The sequence below is a fragment of the Taudactylus pleione genome, unplaced genomic scaffold, assembly GCF_031769625.1.
Source record: "Taudactylus pleione unplaced genomic scaffold, aTauple2 ptg000041l, whole genome shotgun sequence".
In the NCBI taxonomy this organism is placed as follows: Eukaryota; Metazoa; Chordata; class Amphibia; order Anura; family Myobatrachidae; genus Taudactylus; species Taudactylus pleione.
In genome coordinates, this window is record NW_028284443.1 from 14,543,415 (window position 1) to 14,558,460 (window position 15,046).

Sequence of the window (15,046 nt, forward strand, 5' to 3'; positions counted from 1 at the left end):
TCACAGCACTGAGGTCATGGGTTCAATTCCCACCACGGCACTAACTGTGTAGAGTTTGTCTGTGCTTGCATGGGTTTCCATTTGCGTGGGTACTCCGGTTTACCCCCACACTCCAAAAATATACTGGTAGGTTAATTGGCGCCTAATAAAAATTAACCCTTGTGTGTGTGCATGTGATAGGAGCTCATTCAGACCCGCTCGCTATGCTGCGCTCGCTCGCAGTCGTATGGACGGCCAGTATGCAAATGCCACGATCGCACACTAGGACATCAGTACGCCCCTTATGTGTTAACGTGCGATTGCCTAGTGAAGTTAGACGCCCACTAGCCTGGAAAAAAGAGGCCCCCTTTCAGACGTCATATCCAAGAAGTATATGAGAACATTGGTACCATCGGGTGACATTGAACCAGCACGCAGTGCTTGAGGTAGACCCTAGCCTCCCGCAAGCACTGCGAGTGCTGCTGTCTTTATTTCACTTGTGTGACGTGTATGCTTACTGATAATAAATAAATAATTAATGAAAGGCATCTTTCAAGGTATTCTCATAAATGAGCAGATGCGGTAAGGGGGCAAGTGGGCATCTGACTTCCCATGGGCTGGTTCTGCAGGCCACCTGTGACTCTTTATTTATATTTCTAAATAGGACTCTGGGCCTGATTCAGAGACGGACGCTCTGAAAGAGCGCTCGCTCTGAATCAGGGCTTTTTTCATTTTTTCTGCGTGGCCTCCTGGCCGCTCGCATAGCTGTGGGTGACCACCCACAGCTATTGCAAGCAGCCAGGATGATGTTTGCGATGGTCAAGACCATCGCAACCATCGGGGCTAGCGACGAGACCCTTGTGGTAGGGTCTCGTGGCCGCAAGCCCCCCTAATAAAGCCGAAAGCTCTCCCTCTGACATCGCATGGGAACGCCTCCGTTTGTGAAGCCACACCCCCACCATGCCTACAAAATGGGGCGAGCTGTCGATCAACATCGACAGCCGCCCCTTTTGTAGTGAGCCACGGAGCAAGAGAATTTCTCTCTCGATCCGGGGCTTGCGCACACGCAGTGCGGCCGCTGCGCGTGTGGGTCTGAATCAGGCCCTCTGTTCCTTCCTACTAGATTCCTCTGTATAATTAGCCACATGATGCCTATTCCCATATACAAACAGCATATGGTCACTCTGTTTACAGAAGTGGAGCAGTTTAATTTCCTGTGCACACAGGGCCTGATTCAGATCCGCTCACAAAAAGCGAGAGCTCGCTCTGAATCAGGGTGGCTGCTTTGTTTTCAGTAGGGCCGCCCTCAAACGGCATGCGCAGTACAGGGAAAATGGCTGCCTCAGCCATTTTCCCAGTGACCAGCGCATCCTCTATAGACTCTGGGCGCACTCTAGTGCCCAGAGTCTATAACTCCGGTGCTGGCCGTGCAAAGCTCAGTGCGCTGCCGGCCACCGGACAGAGAGGAGGGGGCCCGTGTCGGAGACTGCACACGGGCCCCCTCCTCTCTAGAAACGCCCCTGTTTGGTTCCACACGTGTACCGCATTTGTGGGTGTGGGTATCTGTGTCTCCTATTTGTCTTCCACTTAAATTTTCACTTCTTTGTGTGTCAGTCTCTAATTTTGTATGTGTACCCTTATCTTCCCATCTGTCCTTCCCCCTTTTGTGTTTGTGTGTCACAGTCTATGCTTTAAGGGAATCTGTCCTTTTTTTCTCCCATTTGTGCGTCTGTCTCCTTTTACCCCTCATTTCATATCTATCTCCCTACCATGATGAGATTGATGTGCCGCTGCTCATGTACTATCGACTACCCCACCCAGGCCCAACTTTTACAGTCAGATCCTGATATCATAATTGACATAAATATATATGAAACAAGATGATTATTTAACAGTTGTTTTGTATATAATTCAGACTATTAGAAATCAGTCATGGTAATAATATGTGACACTTGTATCCTTGTAGCATCAGATTAATTAATAAGACATATTGCTGCTAGCTACCAGTGATGTGCGGCCAGGTGAGGTAGATCCTTTCCTGTCATACACCGGTATACTCCAGAGTATTGACTATAAAAATTATAAGAAAAATTGAAAGAACATATTATAAATATCTTATTTGCATTATTCTAATCATTTTTATAGTCAAAACTCTGGAGTAAAAAAGTGTATGGCAGGTGAGGCACTGCCTCCCCTGTCTACCTTTTCCGCACATCCCTGATCAAAACACACCAAATTTCCAACACTATATACTGCTGCACTTTTGTATAATGCCCACATGAACCCTCAGGTTCATATATGTATCTGTAAATATGGCTCTGATACTAGTCAGTGCCTCCCCAGCCATTTACCTCACTGCACGTCACTGCTAGCTACCAGGCTAGAGGGCAGTTTGCTTATTACAGCATCCCCTTGAACTACAGTACACATACAGTAGTTTTCCAGCAATATAAAGCAACACTTTTGTATCCTAACAATCAGTCCAAAATGATTAGGATTATTATCAGACAACTGAGTAAAAGAAGATTTCTGCTATCGTCTTGTATGTTTTTGTCTTCTGACTGAGGGCCTGATTCAGAGCCGGACGCTCTGACCAGAGCGCTCGCTCGGAATCAGGGCCCTGCTACATGAAAATGGAGCGGCCTTATGGACGCTCGCATAGCTGTGGGTTACCACCCACAGCTTATGCGAGCGTCCATGATGATGGTCGCGATGGTCAAGACCATCGCGACCATCGGGCTTGCGACGGAGACCCTGCGGTAGGGTCTCGCTGCCGCAAGCCCTGGAGTGATTTTGGCTCTATCAGAGCCAAAATCACTCCTACTGACATCACTAGTGATGTCAGTGGGGCCGGCTTCAGACGGTAGGCGTTCCCGTAGGAACGCCTCCGTCTGGCAGCCACGCCCCCAGCACGCCCACCAAAGGTGGCGTGCTGTCAATCAACATCGACAGCACGCCCCCTTTGGTGCGAGACCGGGAGCAACGGAGAGCCCGTCGCTAGCCGGGTCTCGCGCATGCGCACGATGGAGCTCCCTCTGTCGTGCGCATGCGCAGTGGGGCAACATCGACCCGCTTGCGAGCATCCTGCGCTCGCGAGCGGGTCTGAATGACCCCCTTAGGTTACAGGCCCTAGGGAAATGAAAAGAGGTATATCTGCATTGTACATGTGCCTTATGACTGGAACTCAATAATTATGCCACCTACTGTATTTGTATATCCAAATTGGACAGTTATCCTGCAAATCACCACTCAAACACTTCTCCAGTGACCAATACACTGCCTTAGGATTGCCACAGACCAGCCAATCCTAAGGCAGTGTATTGGTCACTGGAGAAGTGTTTGACTTTTGATTGGCCTACAGTACCTCTAAGTAAATATCTGTCTTAGTCAACATGTCCTTTGATATGTCTGGACACATCCAGCAGTTGTATCATAGAATATCAGTAAATTAGCTGCAGGTAAGCATGAATAATTTCAAAGTGAGATATACTGATAATGTTGTTTTATAGTGAATGCTGACATTCTCATCTTACAGCAAAGTTATTTCCAGAGAGTTTATCCTCCATTTGAAGATACTTTCTTTATCCTTTGTTATTATTGCATCGTGTTTCGTGTAATGTTTACTACTTTTATAGCTATATTACGTTATTATACTTCTGAGACTTGGCATAAGTACTTTAAGTGTTCAAGATTATTCTTGTTTGTGCATTCCTTGGTTTCTCGTACTCTAAATTATTTTCTTTTTCTGTGCAATTTTTTATCTTAGCATACAGTATTACAAAACAAATGAGAATACAAATAAATTGTCCAAAGTAGATTATCATATTAATAATATGAAAAGTAATAAGATTTCCTAATGTACTGTAAAATTCTAAGACTTTTTTTCATTTGCTTATATGGCTCTCAAACATTACTATTACTAGAATAACTGTGCCAAATTGACATTTTGGCACAAGTTTACAAAAATGTCAAAAAGACTATAAAAATAGGGTTTTAGAGGCATTTTATTTGTTTTTATATATAACGAATTTCAACAATCAAATTTGTTGATTATTTTAAACTTGCACACTTTCTGTTATACAACAAATTAAAACTAAAATAGTGCAGACAATAAGTATACATTCCCATTATTGCTCAGCATTGTTAATTCATATGGTAATATTAACAATATGCATTACTATAATATGGTGTAATAATTTGCTCAGTTTACTGTAATAGTACAGAATGTAAAAAGCTAAGATAGATACAGATCTTTCACAAGATAGTATTCTTTTTTCTAAACCTTAAAGATTTCTCCAACCAATTAATAACTGTAGCCCACCCTCCTGTTTATAACACACCTATCATGACCATAATTTGTTTTTATTTTTACATCCAGCGCTGTACACATCCTGGCTACCAGCTTCCAGTCTGAATGGAGTTATGTAACAAGCATTTTCATCCAATAAGTTTGCGTTCCAATGCATATACTGCAGACTAGCATTTCCATGGGCCTATATTGCATCCACAATCGATATACAAACTGCTTCCCCATTGAGAACATACTGTTGTGTTACACTGTAAGGACTCACATATAGCACATTACAGGATTGGCACTTTGCAAATCCATTAATTTGATTCCATGCAGTTTGGTACCAGAAAGCTTATCAGTATCCAGTATCTGTACACTGCTCGACCAGGAAAGAAATTGCCAAAAGAGTAAATTAAAAATTAAAAAGTGAGACCTCTTTGGGAAGTATATATATACACAAATAGATGTACATACATAGAGATGTACATTGTAATATATAATTTGGTTGAAGAATCCATCATCAGCTATCATGTAGTTTCAATAAAATCAACTCTCTGAAATCAATGTCCAAAATGTTATGGTCAATTTCGGAAAGAGACAAATATTTAGTGGAACAATTTATTCTATTTAGTTAGCCTATATTCTGTGGCGCTACTGCTGATATTCATGGGACTTTTGCCTGAAATGCGACAAGTAGAATGATCGCATTTTAGTACAGTGGGGTACTCTAGGCAGCACTCCTAAGCATATTTCACATTTGTCTAAAGGGATAAAAGAGGCCTCACAGAAATCAACAATATGGGCATCAACTGAACAATGTAAATCACTAATACAAAGCATGCAAAACTACATTTGAAGGTATGGATCTGCAAATAAGCTTGAAAAAGTTGAGGTTTTAACCCAGATAATAAATACTCATGTGTATCAGCGTGAAAATGAATACACTGGGCCTGATTTAGAGATGTTTGCTATTCCAATGTTTACGCAGTTCAGCGAATATTCGCAATCTGTGCTTGCATCTAAGCCGCATGTCGCATGCGTCAAGGTACATTACCATAATCACTGGCAGAGACTATTTACTCAGCATACACTGGGTGAGGAGCTGTAGGTGCCTCTGAGATTGCGGCTACTCCATGGGCGTTTCTGACTGGTTGCATCAGATGTGATCATGTCAGGGAAAACCCAGCCTGCCGTGATTGTATCTAATGTGACCACACCAGGCAAGTGGTTATTACTACTTGTACTTTTCTACCTCGCCTACCACAGATCATCACAGAGACCACCATACTATACAGAGACTATCACAGTGAGACATCAGAGACTAATACACTAAAACTGATATGAGAGCTAATATTCATAGAGTTTATATGTGTGTCTTTGTAGTGATCAGCAACCATTGGTATAGTGCAGTGGAATCATCTCCATTAAATCCATATTGCAGATAAGAAGATATTGAATTTTAGCTCTGGTATCAGTGCTTGCCGCAATGATTCTACTGTCATTTCTATGGCAGGCCTGATAGCCACCCTCATCCCTGTACTTTTAATGGGAATTGTTTTGAACCGTTCTACAAAGTGATATAATAAAAACATTCATTCACACAAAAGTGATAGAAATTGAATAAATAATGTAAGTCTAAAGAGAGAGGATTTTTATGCTTTATCTGTTTTCACTATATGCATTTTTCTGAGTATCTGCAAACCAGCAAATATAGGTGCAACCACCTTTTTGCAGGGGTATTTCCACAGACCAGGAAGTTGACGTGAAATGTGCTAGGCAGGTAAAGGATTGAGAACTGTTGTGCCTTTCCCTGCAACTCACCATTGCATGCTCTACCCCTTCCTCTGTATTTGTCTTTGGTTTTACTGTAATTTGTATTTATTCACTGTGCTTTTCACTGTTGTGCATTTTATTTATGTTTTGTGCACCTTGTATTTATTGTACTGTATAAATGTTACATCTTGTACTTTGCTGTGTACACCTTATGGAGGGAGAAGAAAAGCAGAATAAAAATAAAAGGAAGAAGAAGAATAATAGTAAGAAGAACAAAAGAAGCCGAAGAAGATGAATAAGCAGAGGAAAAATAATAAGAATAATAAGAGCAAAAGTATAATAAGCAGCAGAAGAAGAAGAAGAATAACAAGAACAGAAAAGAAGAACAGAAGAAAAAGTAAAGCAGAAGAAGCAGCAGCTGCACAAGAAGAATAAGCAGAATATTAGGGTTGGGTACAGGATGCCAGCGTTTGGGATTCCAGCAGTCAGAAACCGACATCGGAATCCTGACACGTTTAGGATACCGACACCTGACGGTCGGTATCCTAACCCTCCCCCTCTCCCTACCTCTAGCCCTCCCTGGTGTCTAAACCTAACCTCCCTCTCCTCGCACCCTAAACCTTACCCTCCCCCCTTAGTGCCTAACCCTAACCCGCCCCTAGTGCCTAACCCTAATGCTAACCCTCCCCCTAACCCCGCTACTTACCTTCGGGATTTTGGTAGTCGGGATTCTGGTGCCGGCATTCAAAGTGCCGGAATCCAAGTAGACTGTATTATGACTGCATTGAGAATATTATAAATAATAATAATGAGAAGAAGAACAAGAACAAGAAGAAGAAGAAGAACAACAACAACAACAAGTGCAAGAACAAAAGAAGCAGAAAAGTCTAAGAAAAACAAGAAGAAGAAGAACAAAAGAATAAGGAGCAGAATAATAAAACAAATAATAGAGAGTAACAAGAGAAGAAGAAGCACAGGAGAGGAGGAGAAGAGAAGAACAAAAGAAGCAGAAGATGAATAAGCAGAAGAAGAACAAGAATAAGAATAACGAGTCTAAAGGAGAAGAATAAGCAGCAGCAGAAGAGAAAGAATAACAAGAACAGAAGAAAAAGAAGTAGAAGATTAAACAGAATAATAAGAACTAGAATAACAAGAAGAAAAGTAAAAGTAGAAGAAGCAAAAGAAGAATAAGCATAAGAAGAAGCCCAAGAACAAAAGAAGCAAAAAAAGTCAAAGAAGTATAGGCAGAAGAAGAATAACAAGACCAATAGCAGAATAAGGAGCAGAAAAAGAATAATAAAAATCAGAATAACAAGAACAGAAGAAGAAAAGAGAAAAGGAAGAAGAAGTCTGCAAGTTCTACAATTTGGAAATAATCATGGTTCTATTCCTGGCAAATTATATGGGTCTATTGAACTACTTGAAAATGGATTGAAGCTACGAGTCAGCACGACAACAGTCGCATTTTACAGCAGCCTAAATTGGCACAAAACTGCTCGCAGCCCCATAGGACTGCAAGCCAAAAGTGACGAATTTAGGATGAGAATGGGCCGCCAGGGATGGAGATGCGGTGCCATTGCCTGCGTTTAAACATTGTGGCAACGGCAACTTGCACCCTTCGCGGCAAATTGGATTGACCCCATAGAGTGTAGCATACTACCATCTTAAATAAAAAAATAAGGTACAAATACCTGTATAGGACCAATCTATATCTTGAATTAATTTCCGCTGCTGTCTGTATCCAGAAATCAAACCTGTAAGAGTAAAACAAATACAAACTAAGAAGAGTGATTTATGGACATCAATGATACTGTCCTTCTATATTGTTTAAACCTTGTTCATAAAGTAAACACATAGAGTACACCTGTCATGCATTCTTTCACAAAATACAAATATAGGTGATTAAAAACTACTGGAACAATTGTCTCTAAACAAAAAAACCTGTTACAGTACAGTTACAACGGCAATTTTAATTTTAATTTATTAAGAAATTAGTTTGATTTATCAGAAATATTTTTATTCTGATAGATATCTTAGTTTATGTCTGTATTTCATCAGATGTCAAGGTTTAAAATACCCATGTTTGGGCACGGCAGAATTAATTAGTGATGTTAGTCTTCAAATTGTCCTCAAGCTAAGGATGAAAAGCAATGCATTCTGTAAAATAACATTAATCCTTTAATCGATCCCAGAGACACACCAAAATAAAATTATAGGTTTTACATTTATTGCGCACAGTCAGTTCTCCAAATGTATATGTATATATTTGTGCAAACACAGAGCTCCGCAGTGTAACATCGACTTATGTGCATTTATGATGTAACTGTAACTGCCTTTGCTTACGAATATTTGCACAGGGATAACAGATCTGACCATGATTGTTTTCATAAGTATAGCAGTAAAAGTAAGACACGTTTTTACAGTCATAAAATGTTTAAGAGTCTGAAAATGAAACAAAGAAAACAATGACATAAAACAATATGGAATAAATAGTTGAATCATTGTCAGATAGAATGTAGCTCTTGGTAATTCCTATTTTTTGAACGATTATCGTTAAACGATATCGTTTAACGATAATTGTTTGAAAAAATCGTTCACTTTCTGAGTCAAACGATGAACGATTATTGTTCATGCGCGTTCACGTTTGTAGTTTGTAGTTTGTAATTCAGTCAGACTTGTCAACTCAACGATTTTCATTAAGTTAATATGCAAAAATCGTTTGTAGTTCATAAAAATCGTTCATTACATTTAAATGAACATAGTAAATGAACAACATTAGTAAACGATTTTAGTTCATTTTTTCAAGGTAGAAAATCATTTACTAAAATCGTTCATTAACTCAATCGTTGTGTGTGTATGCAGCTTAAAACATAAGGCATATACAAAGTCTGTCCTATTTAATAGCACCTCTTTAATGCTTTAGCAGTACAATATAATCATCTATATGTTTTGTCACTACATGACATACTCCCAGACAGGATTTAAAATAAGGTCACACAGGCCCAGGCCTAGGGCTGTAGAATTGCTGAGGTGGCAGGATGTCCCTTGTTTCATTAGTTTTCTCATATTGTCTATCCTTATGTATTATTGCAAGCAGAAAATATATTTTTACGTTATTTGCAGAATAAACTTATTTCTTACTGAAAAAGCTGAAAGAAGCACTAAACAGTCATGTATATGAAACTGGCAAATAATGCCTCTAGAAAAGTATGTATAAATAATATTAATAAATATGTGACATGAATCATTGCTAATAATCAAATATGTATTAATACCAATAAAAATTGATTGAAAAACAAAATATGTAATCAAATAAGGACCTGGTTTTGCTGATCATAAAATGATCACAGTCTTGGAAACGTATTAGGCCCTGAGGTGCACTGGTTAGATTAGGTTGGCAATTGTGCTTTTTATTGTAGCTATCAAGTATATATATCTATAGTAGGGATGTGCAGGCTCGGTTTTACTCGGATTTACTCGGTTCTTATCGCCACTTTACTGCAAATTCGGATTTATTATATTGGCTATCCAAAACACATGATAGGCGATAGCCAATAAAATGCCGTTTAAAGATCTGAGTAAATCCGAGTAAAACCGAACCCGCTCACCCCTAATTATAGTATGAGTCCAGATGACGATAACATATGCAATGAGCTGAGCTGCTGCAATACTAGTATTTACCTGCAAATTATTTTGTTCTGTGAGAACTGGTAGTAAACATGATAAATGGTATGTCATTATAGCTGTCATAAGTCAAATCATTATGAAGCTTGAAGTGTAATAATATCACACATACATTCAGGGCCGATACAGAGCCCTGTGCCGGCCCGCCTCCTAAACCTATGATGTCACGCCTAGGTGCTGGGATGTCGGCTTTAGTAAATAGAGCACAGCCCAAAGCATTCTAAGCAGGGCATATTAAGATAGGAAGGGGCCCATGTCCACTCATCATCCGGGGCCCTATCCTCTCTCTCCAGTGGCTGTGGCGCACTGGCAGGTTCAGTAGACTCCGGGCACTAGCCTGTGCCCGGAGTCTACTGCACATGTGCAGGACACCAGGAAAATGGCATGGCAGCTATTTTCCCGGTGATTTCCCTACTGCGCATCCGCAGAACGCCGGGAAAATTACAGCGCCGGCCATTTTATAAGTGGTATGTGCAGCTTCTCTCCAGCTGACGTAAGACTTGGAGAGGTAAGTATTAGAAAGTATAGGTGCAGGGTGTGCAGTTGTGAGACCCCCGGGACCCAGGGGCATGTGTGAACTGCACACCCTGCACCCATTATAGCTACGCCCATGACGATGCTCCGGGCAGCTCCTTAGGCTGCAGGGTGCCTGCAAAGAGCATTACTTGACTACTGGCTGCAGGGTGCCCTGCCAGTCACCCTGCAAGCCACATGCAGGTGCTGTGGGGCAACGATGGTACCACCCTGAGGGCCCCCCGTGACGGCAGCACTCACACACCCATAGTTATGGCCCTGGATACAATACTTCATTTATGACACCATATTGGATTTATACACAGTGAATTCTTCAGAGAGTCACAGGTTTCCTTTATGGTAAGAGCATAGCATAGATTGTATGTGATCACATATTGTCACACGGGGAGATGCACTAAGCCTTTCCTGACTTTCATGCATGCTACAGTACCAGAATTGTTCACTCTCAAGCTATTTTGTGAGCTACAAGCAAATAGTAGCTCTAATTGAGGGATTCTTTATTATAGCTGAATACTAATTAGATTAATTAGTTTGGGAAGATGATTGTCACATTATCATGATTGCTGTCACAAAACAGATCAATAATGTATGTTTTCTACTGTTTATTTCTTTATCATTATATTGTATTTATCTGGCAATAAGACCATCTACTATTAACTTCTAATCATATTTTTTAACTGTTGATGTGAGTTGTTAAAAACTGTGGGGTTTATTTATGAAGCAGGTATAAGCAAACTCCTGCGTTATCTTTATTTTATCTCCACTTCCCTCATCTAGATGAGGTTAGCCCCAGATAAAGCAGAGGTTTCACCATTGATAACCTATTTTGTTCCCCTTACCACTGTCCCCATAGTCTTCTAAACTGTTACTTTTTTAAAGTCCACACTAAAAACATAATCACAGCTTTCACCTTCCCAAGCAGATATATGTGAGGTGCTCACTGGGCCGATTTATCGCCCATCCAAACTACCAATCTTGTGCATACAAACTTGCCAATCATCCACCAGATATTTCAGCCTTGCAGACTCCATTTGAATATGCCTTTCCACTAGTGATATTATATTCAATAGATTAGATTCTGCGCCCGATATATTTCGTTTGGTCATTCGATTGTGTGTGCACACCGAACAATGTGAACAAGAGATGTGCATGGACCCCCGTGTTTTGGTTTTGGTTCTAATTCATCATTATGTTTTGGTTTTGGCAAAACCACCCTCAAGTATTTTGGTTCGGATTCGGTTTTGGTACAGTTTTGGATTCCTTAAAAACTGCTTAAAAAATCAATAAAAATATCGATAAAACAGCTAAAATCATGTAATTTGGACCTGTTCACACACAATCCAAAACCTGAGTTAAGTTTTTAAATCCGAGTTCTGAACTGGCTACAGAACCGAACCAGGACTCGAAGTTCGACTCAGAACCCCTAAGTTTGGGTGTGTTCACATTTCAGGAAAAAAAAAACGCACATCTCTAATATAAACAATATAAGTGCACGATATAGTGCATCTGCTGTGCAGCATGGCAGATGTAATATATCTGTAAACAACGTTGTTCACATATACAGTATATCGTGTGTACACACTGACCGATGGTCGGAACGATATATCGTAATTTTTCAGTAAACTGTAATTCTGTTATTAGACTGCAGCTTGCATAATCGACTGGTTTGGCAAATCAAATTTAGTAAGCAGCCATCCTCACTCTCAGCGAGCACCAGCGACTTGGGCATATTAGACGTGATTACCTCGCACTTGCGCACTTATGGTACCTCCGAACTCTCACATTTCTGTCCGCAGCCCCATTGGGTAACAAGCAGAGTAAATAGTATACACCAGCACATCCACTGATTGCACCAAAGAACTCAGGACTTAACCAGGACTTTGGTTTATTGTATAGTGGTATGTTTCTACAGCCGTACCCACAGTTTTATACGGTCAGAGTCCTGTATGGAGCAGATCTTGAGCGGAGCATACAGATCACCAGCTGGTAACTGTATGTGGGTGCAGTTTCTGGAGCTTTTAGAGGCATAAACGGCAGTTTTTCTGACATTTCTGTGTTCCACTGTGGCAGTGATGCCGCGCAGAAGACCAAATGGTGGCCATCTTGGTAAAGGGAAAGATACTTCCCTGAAAGAAAAACTATGGAGGTTGTGCACTAGCGCACTCTATATTTCAACAGTTTGGTTACCATGCTGGGACGCATTTCACATGTCCTTACTGTACTTTGGCCATGTCTACACGCTCACTCCAACCACTGTAATGGGCCCCTTGGCACAGGGAGCCGTAAGTGCAAACTGATTCAGGGCTGTACCTAGGGGTGTGCGAGTGGTGCCATCGTACAGAGCATAGGGCTTCCTGCATCTGGCTAGCATGGTCTGTTGGACGCTCCAGACATGTAGCGGGCAGCCTGTACAGCACCCTGGGGCATCCTGAGGACGCTCCGACAGTGCTGCTTTTCTTACCAGCACTGGCAGCTCCGTCCACGCAGCATGACATCATACGGCCAGGGGGCATTGCTTGCACAGCGCCGTGAAGCCCTGTTACAGCTCTGTTTTGATTATTAGCAGTATTATTTATACTTATTTTGCTACAGGCTCTTTTTTGCCAGTTTTATATAGCTGACTTTAATGTACTGTCCCACTTTTCTCTTTTTATCATATTTCTGATACTTATGTTGCTAATACAGATGTGGGTGAGTAAGGAGTTACAAAGATGAATGGTAACTGGGAGGAGAACAGGTGAAGCAAAAATATCCTAGTGCATCATCCTCCCTGCATTGTCCCCATTTCTATACATCGCTGCAAGATACTACATGTATGTACTAATGAATATGTTTGATTCAGTAAATAGTTTTCATGTATAGAAAAAACATGTTTATTTAAAATCCTAGTAGAACTTTGCTGCATTACTCCATGCTAAGAAAACTTTTTGCTCTAATATCAAAGTCATATTATAAACATTACTAGTTAAACTGATTCTGAATTGTCTATTTACTTTGCTTTCACAATGGACGCAAGAACCTGACACCTATCATGCTTCATTACATTGTTAAACATTATAATTTAAAAGGAAAGTTATTGAGGTGTGGACAGTATGACTGTACAGTACACTGTCATCAAAAGGGGTGAAATCACACCTAACAAAGTACTTGAGAACTATCCACTCATAAATAATGAAACAAGTCTATTCAGATGACTAACCATGATATTTCTCTAATTACTATAGCTGAAACGGTCATATCCTCTAATAACTGTGCTGTGTCCTCACTGAAATAACATCTGTTTGTATCCTGTGCTTTCTCGCAGTGTACAGCACTGTACCTGCCTTTGCTTCCAGGCACTTCACTGTCGTGCTTCTTTGCATACCTTATAAAAACCATTATCAGCAACATGTGTACACAGTCTTTATCTTGCATAGTCATGCCTGAAATAATTAATCCCTTCGGTTTCAAAATCAACGTCAATACGTCCTCAACTCTGCCAGCAAAATATATTACTGAACATCTAAAAACATTAGCACTGTACTAACTCTGAGCAAGCATGCCTTTCCAAGCTACAATAATTGGTACATGCAAGTTACCACTTACCACTGATTAATTCATCTATGTTTTTGAAGATCTCTAAACAATGAAATTTAAAATATTGTACATACAAATGTGTCCCCTTACATCCTTGACGATTGCTGTACAAATGTGCGCATGCATGCGATTACCCGCAGCAGCGTACACTACGGTACGCTATGGCGTGCACTGTGATCACATCATGCAATCCTATGGAGTCATGGGTGTGAAAGCAGTGAGCTTATCCGCTCGTGGGTGCACGCCTCGCGCCATGCGTGGTACGTAGCAAAGATGCAAGAGGACATATCTGTAAATATCGAATAAGGGTTCAACCCAAGTTTATATTTTGCAATGTGTTTTAGCTGCAGTGAATATACAGTCAGGTGCATAAATATTGGGACATTGACAGAATTTTCAGATTTTGGCCTCTATTCACCACCACAATGGCTTTGAAATGAAACAAACAAGATGTGCTGTAACTGCAGACTTTCAGATTTAATTTGAGGGTAATTACATCCAAATCAGGTGAACGGTGTAGGAATTACAACGGTTTCTATATGTGCCTCCCACTTTTTAAGGGGCCAAAAGTAATGGGACTATCAACTCAAAAGCTATTTCAGGGACAGGTGTGGGCTATTCCCTCATTATTTAATTATCAATTAAGCAGGTAAAAGGTCTGGAGTTGATTCTAGGTGTGACATTTGCATTTGGAATCAGTTGCTGTCGACTCTCAATATGAGATCCAAAGAGCTGTCACTATCAGTGAAGCAAGCCATCATTAGCCTGAAAAATCAAAACAAACCCATCAGAGAGATAGCAAAAACATTAGGTGTGGCCAAATCAACTGTTTGGAACATTCTTAAAAAGAAAGAACGCACCGGAGAGCTCAGCAACACCAAAAGACCCGGAAGACCACGGAAAACAACTGTGGTGGATAACAGAAGAATTATTTCCTTGGTGAAGAAAAACCCCTTCACAACAGTTGACCAAATCAAAAACACTCTCCAGGAGGTAGGTGTATATGTGTCAAAGTCAACAATCAAGAGAAGACTTCACAAGAGTGAATATAGAGGGTTCACCACGAGATGTAAACCATTGGTGAGCCTCAAAAACAGGAAGACATCTAAAAAAGCTATTACAGTTCTGGAACAACATCCTATGGACAGATGAGACAAAGATCAACTTGTACCAGAGTGATGGGAAGAGAAGAGTATGGAGAAGGAAAGG

General features: G+C 40.6%; 1 protein-coding gene across 5 annotated transcripts in view; it reads right to left on the reverse strand.

Annotated features, from left to right (window-relative positions):
- Positions 1 to 15,046, reverse strand: part of PTPRZ1 (protein tyrosine phosphatase receptor type Z1) — a 218,178-nt gene that overhangs the window by 150,989 nt on the left and 52,143 nt on the right. For all 5 annotated transcript variants that reach the window (XM_088457662.1, XM_088457661.1, XM_088457660.1 and 2 more), the window contains exon 2: positions 7,735 to 7,797. In XM_088457662.1, the coding sequence (XP_088313788.1) occupies positions 7,735 to 7,797 (63 nt within the window). The remainder of the gene's footprint in view (positions 1 to 7,734; positions 7,798 to 15,046) is intronic.